General features: G+C 42.0%; 1 protein-coding gene across 2 annotated transcripts in view; it reads left to right on the top strand.

Annotated features, from left to right (window-relative positions):
• The first annotated feature begins 810 nt into the window (after nucleotides 1-810).
• The window catches only part of IPO9 (importin 9), a 56,898-nt gene continuing 45,706 nt past the window's right edge, over nucleotides 811-12,002 (top strand). Inside the window, exons 1-6 of one of the 2 annotated variants that reach the window (XM_072137132.1) lie at nucleotides 811-1,109; nucleotides 1,243-1,304; nucleotides 4,677-4,763; nucleotides 4,859-5,060; nucleotides 5,898-5,986; nucleotides 9,778-9,864. In XM_072137132.1, the coding sequence (XP_071993233.1) occupies nucleotides 962-1,109; nucleotides 1,243-1,304; nucleotides 4,677-4,763; nucleotides 4,859-5,060; nucleotides 5,898-5,986; nucleotides 9,778-9,864 (675 nt within the window). In that variant the 5' untranslated portion in view covers nucleotides 811-961. The remainder of the gene's footprint in view (nucleotides 1,110-1,242; nucleotides 1,305-4,676; nucleotides 4,764-4,858; nucleotides 5,061-5,897; nucleotides 5,987-9,777; nucleotides 9,865-12,002) is intronic. The other variant, XM_072137133.1, reaches the window with a different exon arrangement.

Here is a 12,002-nt window from a genome sequence, read left to right as displayed (position 1 = left end):
ATTTTAGGTTTGTTGTAATCTTCTAAATACTAATCTATCTTTACCTAAACCTATGATAGATTCTAAGGTAAAATTTATTAAACTATATGCCAAGAAGAGGCTATTTGTCCATTAAATAGCCTTTTGGGGCTCAGGGTTAAATAGGCAGATTTCTGTTGGTAGGTTTCCTTTAACATGTTTGGTGCTGCTGTTGAACCTCACCCTGGCACCTAACAGGTCTGCTTCTGGGCACTGCCATTTTTCCGTTATCAGATGGCACACAGAGTCAGACCGTTATATAGAAGCAGTATATATTGTATAAGTGATCAGACCCCCTAGGGCTCAAGTACCCTGGGGAGGAAAGGACTGATCATGATCTTGTACAAGCGGAAGGGGTGAGAGATGCGACCTAAAGACCTGGCGTTCCATCTCTGAAAATCCTGGCAAAGGTGCTGGCCAACAAGCTGAAGGAAGTAATCGGTAATTAGTACCTCATCAGAACATGTACACTCTAGGCTTCTCAGTACAGGAAATACTAGAACATACATGATTTCAGGAGATCTCATGAGAGCACACAAACTCTAGGCTTCTCAGTACAGGAAATGCTAGAACATAAATTCTCACTTCTTCACTAGTGTGAGAAGGTTAAAATGGATTTGCTGGTGGTAGGCTGTACTAGCAGTAACGCCACTTCTCCAGTGATGAGCCTAGTATGGAGTGATGCATCTGCAAAATGCAGTTGCTGGAAGGAGAACCTACCAGGAATAACAATGTTCTACACGCAACTGTGACAGGAGCATCCTGCTCCCAGGCCAGCGCGTCACCCATGACCTTAGTCTTGAACCTGCGTGGCGCCGCCTCCTGTTCCCTGCGTGTCCCCGCCCTCCCCCCATGCGTGCTCGGCTTGGCGGGTGGTGTTTGGCGCGCTCTACTGTACAGCATTGAAGTTTTCCCGACCGGCGTTTGGCATAGGATCTGTATAATGGCGCAGGGCATGCCGCCCGGTTTACCCACTGTGCAGGCAGGGCTGCGGGAGGCCTTGCTGGAAACCTTAAGTGGTATCCTGTCTCCGGGACATGAGGTGCGAGCGGCAGCAGAGGAGCAGCTGAAAGTGCTGGAAGTGACAGAGGGTAAGGCTGTGTGATGGAGGCAGGGACCGGGGCGTCCATGTATACTGCTGTGTAGAGGGCATGGCATGGGGGCCCGATAATCCCCCTGTGGAGTCTGCTGACCACTCACATTTCCATTTTTGTCTTGTAATAGAATTCGGTGTGCATCTGGCTGAACTGACTGTTGATCCACATGGTGCTCTGGCCATAAGACAGGTAAGATATTGGCCACAGCATCATCTGATATTGTGGAGACTGTACATTGAGAATTTCTATGGCCCACCCAGGTACCTGATGTACTTTACCTGGCTGGAAATGATGTGGTCGCGCACATTATTATATGAGTATGCCTGGGAGGTATTGGCATGAGGTGTCTAAGCTATTATGACCCTTGAGTGCTGTACAGACATGTTGAATCCATGGTATTAAAGGGGTATTCCCACGAAGACCAGTTCCTTAATGAGGACCTGTCAAAATTCACTAGGTAAGCAGCTCCTAGTGCTACAACACAGTTTTACATTGCTAGTGTTATTGGAAACCTTCAATAAAGCTAGCAAACACTGCAGTGCTGTACAATAGAAAACACCCGACCATGCTGTAAGCGGTTGAGCGTGTTCATGAGGGGGCGGTCCGAGGTGCTGCTTCACCCCCGGATTGCCCTCCTACTCCATAGGCTGGCGGTGACTGCCGAGGTGACAGGTCCTCTTTAAACATACTCAGATAACAAAATAACACATTCTCTAATTCACCGTTTTTAACAAAAAGGCAGCATTTCACAGATATAAGTCCAACCAGTCTCTATCATTCCTGGTGTACACAATTTTAGTTGCCCATAGACACGAACTTCTGATTTGGGGTTGGCCACCATCTTGGATTTCTATGTGACGCCGTGCTGCTGAGTTTCTGTGTGTCTGCTCCCTGCACTGTAGCCACACCCCTTGCACTCGTCACTTCCTGTCAGCAAACACATTGTGAGGAGAGAGAACCTCAAACTACAAACTATCGGCAGACAAGTTTTGCTGGGGGAGGCAGGCAAATATCTGTGAGAACAGATATGTAGCAGAGCTGACAGTGTAAAGGTCTGTCGGCCTATGTCATGCCTCTTTGTGATGGGTATCTCATGCATCTCATCATCTATCTTTCTATGTATTAGTACAATGTCAGAAGCTAGATGAAAGTGTATATACACCTGTACCCTGAACTAACCACATTTTAACCCCACAGCACTAGATAGATCATAAAGTGTCTGCTTAGAGAGTCTCCGCCCACACCCTGGGATTTTGCACTGACCTACCTAGGGAGTGATAGGACCTAAAACAGCAATAAAACTTAGTAAAATTGTAAAGTAAGAGGGTAAATGATCTTTATTGTGTAAACATCACTAGGGGGTTGAAATTTGAGAATTTTCTTTTGTGGTAAAACCCCTTTAAGATAGAGGATGGTTATGTCTGAGCCTGTAACCCGATGTACTGTTCCTGTGTGGTATTGGCATCTACTGCGGTTTGGTATAACATAATGACCTATAAATGGGGTTTTTGCACAGTGATGCTTTTGCCTGTCTGTTATTGGCATTTGGTAGGCACAGTTTCATGACTGCGGCTGACACTGGTATCTAGTGTACAGTAATTATTTGGTCTGCCTGGAGGCACAGTATAATGACCTGTTGAGATATGACTGTAGCTGGTGTCTTATATGTCATACCTTTGCTTTGCTGAGCAATATTGGCGTCTTAAGTGCATAGAATGATGAATAGGTCTGACCTTGGTGGTTGCTGTACACTGATTGTTTAGCCTGGCAGTGCGGAATAAATATGTAGGGGCGCAGTTTTGTCAGTTTTCAGCTAAAATGTTCTTCCTGCTCAGATTAGACTTTGTTGGCCACATATCCCTGTTCTGACCATGTCTTATCTGGCCTTAAAGGGAGCCTGTCACTAGAGTACGATTTTAATCAGGGGCAGGTTGCTATAGATAAAGTACTTTATATGCCAAATATGTTTTAAAGGGAACCCATCAAGCATATTAACCCCTAAAACTAAATATATTTTCTTAAACTGCCTTTAAACAGCATTACCCCTATCCCTTCAGTATCCCTCTTGATGCCTGTAAACTTATACAATCTGGTACTAAAGCTGTATTCATATGACCTGAGATGGGTCCAATGAGTTATTATCATATTCAGCAGTACAGCTTATTCGTGAGTGGGAGGCACAGCCACTCCTCCAGTGCTTGACTGACAGCCTGTATAATGATGTGACACTCTTTTGCTTGCTTCTTTCTATACTTCCTGTTGCTGGCAGCCACTCCACACTATGGGAATAATTGCCAAGCGTATCTTTACGCATGGCAATTATTTTGGGGAGTAATGGCGCCTCATCATGTGTCTATGACACGTGGTGAGGCGTTAATGTGACCTCTGCATACTGTAGTATGGCAGTATATGAAAGGATCAATCAGACAACCAAGGGTTAAAGTACCCTAGGGCAGTGATGGCGAACCTTTTAGAGCCTCAGTGCCCGAACTTCAACCAAAAGCCACTTATTTATTGCAAAGTGCCAGCGCAGCAATTTAATCAGTAATTTACTTCTCCTTGTTCATTGACAACTTTCAATCCTTCAGCCTCCTAAGGACACCAACGCAGTTGAAAGGAGGAGGGAAAATTTGCCTATCATTGTAGGAAGATTCTGATGGCCTGGGTGTCCACAGAAAGGGCTCCGAGTGCCACCTCTGGCACCCATGCCATAGGTTCGCCACCATTGCGCTAGGAGGTCTGAAAAATAGTAAAAGTAAAAAAAAGGGAAAAAAAGCTAAAAAACAATTATAATTACGGTAAACTAAGAATTCAAATCGCCCCCCTTTCCCTAGAACTTATATAAATATAAACAGTAAAAATCACAAACGCATTAGGTATCGCTGCATCCGAAAATGCCCGATCTATCAAAATATAAGTTTTTTTACTGTGTTTAACCCTGTAACGGAAAATGGCACTTTTTTGCCATTTTGAAAAATATATTTAAAAAAAAAAAAAAAAAAATCAAAAGGTCATACAGTCCTAAAAATGATAGCATTGAAAAATTCATCAAGTCGCAAAAAAAAAGTCATCCACAGCTCCTTACACCAAAATATCAAAAAGTTAAAAAAAAAAAGATTTTACACGAGTTTTTATTTTTGTAAATTTATGAACACATTATAAAACCTATACAAATTTGGTATCCCCATGACCACCACGACCCAAAGAATAAAGTAGACATGTCATTTGGGGCGCACAGTGAAAGTTGTAAATTCCAAGTCCACAAGAAAACTCCGTAAATGCTGTTTTTGACTAATTTCACAGCATTTGAATTTTTTTTTCTCGCTTCCCAATACACGGCATGGAATATTCAATACCATCACTATGAAGTGCAATTTGTTACGCAGAAAACAAGCCATCACAGAGCTGTTTACGTGTAAAAAAAAAAAAAGTCAGATTTTTGATTGTGGGGATGGAAAAATGAAAAAACAAAAAAGGGCGAGGTCCTTAAAGGGTAAAGGTGATTTCTGTCGTCTTGGTATTGTGAGTCATTATTAAAATGTGCTTCTTTCCAACCCTTAGCTGGCATCAGTGGTTCTGAAACAGTATGTTGAAAATCATTGGTGTTCCCACTCTGAGAAGTTCAGGTTACCTGAAACTTCCGAGAGGGTAAGTTATTCTGTTGTCTCATCCATCTATCAGATTTATTTAAAAAAAATATTTTTCTAAACATAATTAATCTAAAATCTTTTCTTTTTTGTCAGGCTAAAGCAGCAATCCGCCAACTTCTTCCTCGAGGGCTTAGAGAGTCTATAAGTAAAGTACGTTCCAGTGTAGCATATGCAGTGTCTGCTATTGCACATTGGGATTGGCCTGAAGCCTGGCCGCAGCTTTTTAACTTGCTCATGGAGATGCTTGTAAGCGGGGAAGTCAATGCTGTCCATGGTGCCATGAGAGTCTTGACAGGTACATTAAGCAGTGGTGCTTTTACAACCATTCTGTCCTTATTGTTAGGTAATGTCCACACCACCCTAAGGGGACATATGTAAAGCTGCAAGCTTGTGGCCATAAATATGTCCCCCATAGGTTGGCAATGGGCGCATGGAGCAATATGGTATGACAACATACTGCTCCGAAAAGATGGGACACAGTGCTGTGGATCGCTATGAAGAGGGGAGGGTTCATCCCTCCTCCTCTCCATGGTGCCGGACCATGGATAATAGTAAAAGCTCAGACATTTGATAGAGGTACAGTATTCTTGCAAGACTCTTTTAAAGCAGGCCTGTACAATTTAACAAAATACATTACCTTTCAATGCCATGTGCTCTTTGACTAGGCACTAGTCTTTGACTAGGCCCCCACCCTTGGCAAATCAGTCCTCCATGTGTCCTTTTCAAACATATGAATAACTCCCATCCCTTGGGAATAGCTTTAGAGGAGCAGGGGGTGTCGCTAAGATAAGTGATGGGCGGTTTCATATATTTGAAAAGGACACATAGAGGAGCAGTTTCCTGGTGTGTGGGGGGACTACTCTATAGCCACTTCCAGGGGATAAGTGCCTAGTCACAGTGCACATGGCATAGAAAGTTACTAAATAACAAAGCTTTCTTTTTTTTTTTTTTTTTTAATACAAATGTTCTGTGGAGACTTGGGAAGTGCAAATATGGGTCTCCTGGTGACAGATTTCCTTTAAATTGGGTTCATAATAGTTACTAGTAACTGTTTTTGAGCATGAATGTCATATAAACAATCTGCATGCAGTAGTAATACTTTCCTCTTTCCCCCCCCCCCCCAAATATACAGAGTTCACCCGTGAGGTAACTGATACACAAATGCCTTTGGTAGCTCCTGTCATTCTCCCAGAGATGTACAAGATCTTTACAATGAGTGAGGTATGTGAAGTGGTTTACTAATTTCGTATGGTAGTTCTTGCAAATTTTGACAGCCTCACAAAGTAATACAGGCAGTTCCCTACTTAAGGACACCCGACTTACAGATTACCCCTAGTTACAGACAGACCTCTCTGCCCACTGTGACCTCTTGTGAACCTATCTGGATGCTTTACTTTAGTCCCAGGCTTCAGTGATCAGCTGAAAGGTGTCCTGTATTAATGTATTATTGATAATCCATGTTCCCATTACAGCAAATAATTTCAAAAATTGAATTGTGAATGGGACGAAAAAATTTTTTGTCTGGGGCTACAATTTCATAAAATGTACCAGTTATGACTTGCATACAAATTCAACTTAAGAACAAACCTAAATAACCTATTTTTTTACATAAATTGATGAATGCCTGTACAATACAAAGTAATAATGACAGCTTAACCCCTTAACGCTCTGCGCCATAGCTCTACGGCGCAGAGGTATAAGGGATGTATGAAGAGTCCTCTTCATACAGAGGTGGGGGTTTTTGCATTTTGCACAAAACCCCCACCGCTAATAACTGCGGTCGGTGCTTGCAGCGATCGCGGCTATTAACCCTCAAAGTCGCCGGCGGCGTTTAAAAGACGGCGTCGCGCGGGCGCCGCCCTCTTTTTTTCCGGCGATCGGTTACCATGGTAGCCTCGGGTCTTCTTTTGACGCGAGGCTACATGGCTTATGCAGGTTCGTTACAATGAGCCAGTGGCTCATTGTAATGTATGACCTGCAAAAATGCCATATATTGCAATACTGTAGTATTGCAGTATATGGTAGGAGCGATCTGACCATCTAGGGTTAATGTACCCTAGATGGTCTAAAAAATAGTGGAAAAAAAAAAAAAGTTTAAAAAATAAAAAAAATTAATAAAATATTAAAAGTTCAAATCACCCCCCTTTCCCTAGAACGGATATAAAACATAATAAACAGTAAAAATCACAAACATATTAGGTATCGCCGCGTCCCAAAATGCCCGATCTATCAAAATATAAAAACGGTTACGGTTTTTACATAACATAAAAAATGAAATAAAAAATTATCAAAATGTCGCACAGACCTCAAAATGGTAGCAATGAAAACGTCGCCTCATTTCGCAAAAAATGACCCCTCACACATCTCCGTGCGCCAAAGTATGAAAAAGTTATTAGCGTCAGAAGATGGCAAAAATTTTTTTTCTTTTTTGTACACATTTAATTTTTGAAAATGTATTAAAACACAATAAAACCTATATAAATTTGGTATCACCGCGATCGCACCGAACCAAAGAATAAAGTAAGCGTGTTATTTGGAGCGAAGAGTGAGTCGTAAAAACGGAGCCCACAAGAACGTTTTTTCCACATTTGGAATTTTTTTTCAGCTTCGCAGTACACGGCATGTTAAAATAAATAACATCACGGGAAAGTAAAATTTGTTACGCACAAAATAAGCCCTCACACAGGTCTGTACACGTAAAAATGAAAAAGTTATGGATTTTTGAAGTTGGAGAGCGAGAAATGAGCCGAAAAACCCTGCGTCCTTAAGGGGTTAAAGGGAACCCGTCACCACATTTTTCACAAATACAGGTAGTGACAGGTTCCCATTGAGCCCTAGCAACTTACTGACTCCCTTCTTTTAGCTAAAATTATTCCCCTGAGATTCCCATTTTTTCAACTTAATAGTTTTACCTAGTATCTAAGCATGGCTACAGTGAGCTCCTCCACTTTCTCTCTATGCAGCTTTAATGTCATGTGACCAGGGTGACATCACAGGTCCTATAGCTTTTGTAGCATTAGAAACTGTATGCCAAGCAAATATCTCATGAAATCACTGCATATTTTATTACATGAAATCACAGCAGCCTGCATGACGTAGAAGTCCATGGAGGCTGCTGTGATTGTTTTATGTGGCTGGATATGTACATGGGGTCAGGTTGCTAATTTTAAGTGTTTAAGGACATTAGGCCATGCCCCTTGACTTGCTCCAAAGAAGCATAGATACCAGACAAGATTATAACTCTGATTTCAAGAGGATCTGAGGGAAACTACTTTTATCTAAAAGCAGGGGGTCAGATAATTACAATGGCTCTATAGGAGCCTGTCGCTACCTGTATTTGTGAAAAATGTGGTGACAGGTTCCCTTTAATCACCTTTTAAAAGGTGACGCTGTCACTGGTCTTTACCACAGTAACCTACCAGCACACTCAAGTAGGGTATGATATATCCTTTCTAGAATTCCGTCTCTGTTAAAGAACAACAAACTTTTTTCCCCACAAATCAATAGCTCTCGGATGTAGAACAAATTTGCTTACTATCTATGTTGCCTATATTCAGCAGTTTCTTTGCTATACCCTTCAGGTTATCTGGTTGCTGAAGTCAATAAAAATGTCCATAAGCCCTATAACATATATAGAGACATATAACGCTAAAAAAAAACTCTAAATCCTAGCTCAAACCCCACATATATAGTATCACTGCATCTGTAACAACCCGAGAATAAAATTAAATAATTATTGAACCCGTACGTGGAACGCCGTAAAAAAATTAAAATTAAAAACCTCTCCAAAAATGATTATTTTTACCTATTTAATCCCACAAAAAAAAGTAATGATACTGTTGCAAAGTACAATATGTCCCGAAAAAACAAGCCATCAACCAGCTCTGTAGCTTAAAAAGTAAAAATGGTATGCCACTTGGAAGAGGGCGAAAAATGATCGATTTTTCCCCACATTAGGGTTTTATTTGGCATAAAGATAACAACATGATTATTTGGCTATACGGTGAACACCAAAAATAAGTAAAACGATCCAGTACAGATTCTTTTTTACTCCTGACCTAAAAAAAAAAGTTCCTAAATTTTCAGCAATGGGAGATACCAACCCCAAAATGGCAACACTGGAAAAAGCATCACATGGCCCCAATAACGAAAGCGAGAATTTTATAGCCTACAAAAGGGTTCAATGAGGAAAACTAAAATCCTCGCGGCTGCAAATTACAAATTGTAAGATTGGTTTTCTCTTATCTTTTTTTTAGGGCTAAATGAATGTATAACCGACTAAATTTAACCTTTCTAAATTTCACCTCCGTTTTGATTCAATTACCATGAAGATCTCAAGGGGTTAGCAATCTTCCTAAAAGCTGTTTCTGATAATTTGAGGGGTGCAGATTTGATAATGGGTTGATTATATAGGGGGATTTTAATGCTAAATATTTAAAATTTCATTCAAAACAGTATTTATCCCCAAAATAGTAAATTCTGAAAATTGCGCGTGACAACAAAACAAATTATCCAGACTTTTAAAAAATGATGAAACTGTAAAGTAGACATATGGGAAATGTTATTCGCATCTTATTTAGGTGGTACATCGATCTGCTTGAAAACGCGGGAAAAAAAATCATAATTTTTTTTTTTTGTGAATAAACACAAAACTTAGCAGCCAACATTTATCACTAAAGTGAAGTACAACATGCGAGGAAAAAAACAGAATCGTTTTGATAAGAAAGTAAGCCTTAAGCTGTAAAATGGCTGCGTCCTTCAGGGGTTAATCTATCGTAGGCTGTTTGAAATAACCCTGCTTTCACCTTAATTGGATTCTGTAGTTGTTCGTTGGCTATATTTTGGGTAGTGCCAGCCTCTTTCTAGGTGTCAATATTCAGTTTTATGGTATATTAAACTACATATGAAAATGACATTTTGTCATTTGTATGCTTTCATAATTGTACTGTACATTTACAATAAACCATGGATTACATTTTCTATTTTATATGTGTATATATATATATATGCAGGTATATGGAATTCGGACTCGGTCTCGAGCTGTGGAGATTTTTACTACATGTGCACACATGATCTGTACCATGGAAGAGATGGAAAAGGTGGGTTTTCTTGTAATGTTAAGATACTTTTGGTAATATATTGTTACTGAAATCTTTGGGGGAGATTTATCATGTCTTTGATTATGCCAGTTTTTGATCAAAAGCGGTTGTGCAATTAGCAAAATAACTTATTGCCTAATTGTACTCTCTGTTCTATATAGCAAGATAAATTTTAATAAAGTCTTATTTAAAAGAAAGTCTTATTAGACTTATTAATCTTCAACATTGTGCTGCTGCAGCCCTTTTTCGTTTATATCTTTTGCTCCCCTTTTTTCTGTGTGCCAAGCTGAGATTGCGTCATACTCAGAGATTGAGTATACGTTTCATACAAGGGCAGCTTTACTAGCAGCTAACATGACCACATGCAGCTCTGCTGGGGAGGACTTTCTATCTTTTGCCAGCCCTACACAGTACCCAGAACTCACCATTGGCCTGTGGAGACCCCCAGCTTTTAGCCGGTCCCCAGCCTTGGTTCACCCCGTCCGGAGCCAGATCCTGCTGACGATCCCTGCAGCTCCATCGGGACTCCCCAGGACCATACCTCTCTCCGGTAGGCACATTTTAATGCTTTTGGAGGCCTTATGGGACACTTTTAAAGTAACGGCCTACTGACAGGGCACGGAGCACTGACTGGAGCACGGCCTTGATTTGAAGCGGTGGATGGCGGTTGTGCACCATCCCCGCGGGAAGTAGCTGGATCCCAATAGGTCCTGCTCCATCCCACGGGGCTCAGCATCTTGGCCCCATTATCCCTGAGGACTGTCCCCAAGTACACCTACAGCGGTGCTTCATGCTAGGGCCTGTCAGGACCTGCAGCCTGGCCTGGATTTTAAGAGACTGACCATCTGAGATCACCCGGCGCTGGGCTCTAAGACCTTGCACTCACCGCGGAAATCCATGTGTGCTCCTTTCACCCTGCTACCTACGGATGATTCTCAGAAGTTGCCAGTGACCGATTGCCAACTGACTCCAGAGAGTGCTAACCCGCCAGCGGCACCCCTCTCTGATGCACACTCTGAGTACTACATTTCATTACGCAACCGCTGTTAATCCCCAATACCTGCAGCTCTTGGTACCCCCAGGCCACCTTGCCTCAGCCCCTACACCCTTCCCTGCATCATTTGTTTTCCGTTGCTTTGAGGATGTTTTGCTAAACTGTATGGACTCCTCCAGAAGGAACCCCCATACATGTTGATGCCTTTTTGGAATTCCATCCCACACCCTGGTTCTAAACTGTTACTCATGCTGCGGGCCGTAAAACATCCATAGCTGCAGAGAAGCTGGAGCGCTTCAAGAGGCTGGAATAGTCTTCCTCCTCTCGTCACCAGGAGGCTGGATCGCCTAAACAGACCTCGGCTGTTAATCTAGAAACCTAAGAAGGTCTTCTTAGCAATTGAGCATTGCCAAATGGCCCTTACTGCAAGGATTGATAAGTTTGTGGTGGACATGGCTCTGATTAAGCAAAATGCCCAACATTCCAGGGAGCGAGTTACTGATGTTGTACGTCGTGTGGGTGACTTGGAAGACCATCAAATCCCACTAGTGAACACCATGCAGGAGGAGACTGCTCGGCTGGAGAGGCTTCATCAGTGCAAGGAAGAGCAGGAAAAGCTGCCTGCGCACTCTGAGGTTCCATGGTTACTATCTTGTAAAATATGCTGACATCTACCTACAGGCGTGATAGCTTCTCCAATACTTTGTGGTGGCACTCCACCACGCACATTCATTACTAAATTCCTTAACTATAGGGACCAATATGCCATTCTCCGCAGAGCAAGGTAATCTGAAAATGCATAATGCAGAGGTCATGGTATTCCTGGACTCCTCTGTTGAGGTACAGTAGAACTTGGCACAATATGTACACATCAAAAACAGGAGTCCAACTTGAAACACACCATGCTCTATCCTTCTAGGATCCGTGTTGTGGACGTGGATCCAGCCGCCGCCTTCGACATCCCAGAAGAGGTCTCGGTGTGGTTAAACACTAGGGGCCGCTCCCCTCAGCACTCCCCTCAAAGAGACTGATCCTGTCCTGGCTGGCTGCCTTATAATGGCTTCACATGGAAGCATGGAAACCCCTCCCCCTCTTGACCTTGCTTTATACCTGGTATTATTTCTATTTTTTGCACCTATGTTTT

Source organism: Engystomops pustulosus, chromosome 2 (assembly GCF_040894005.1).
Source record: "Engystomops pustulosus chromosome 2, aEngPut4.maternal, whole genome shotgun sequence".
NCBI classification, from domain to species: Eukaryota; Metazoa; Chordata; class Amphibia; order Anura; family Leptodactylidae; genus Engystomops; species Engystomops pustulosus.
This window is presented reverse-complemented; position numbering and strand designations above follow the sequence as displayed.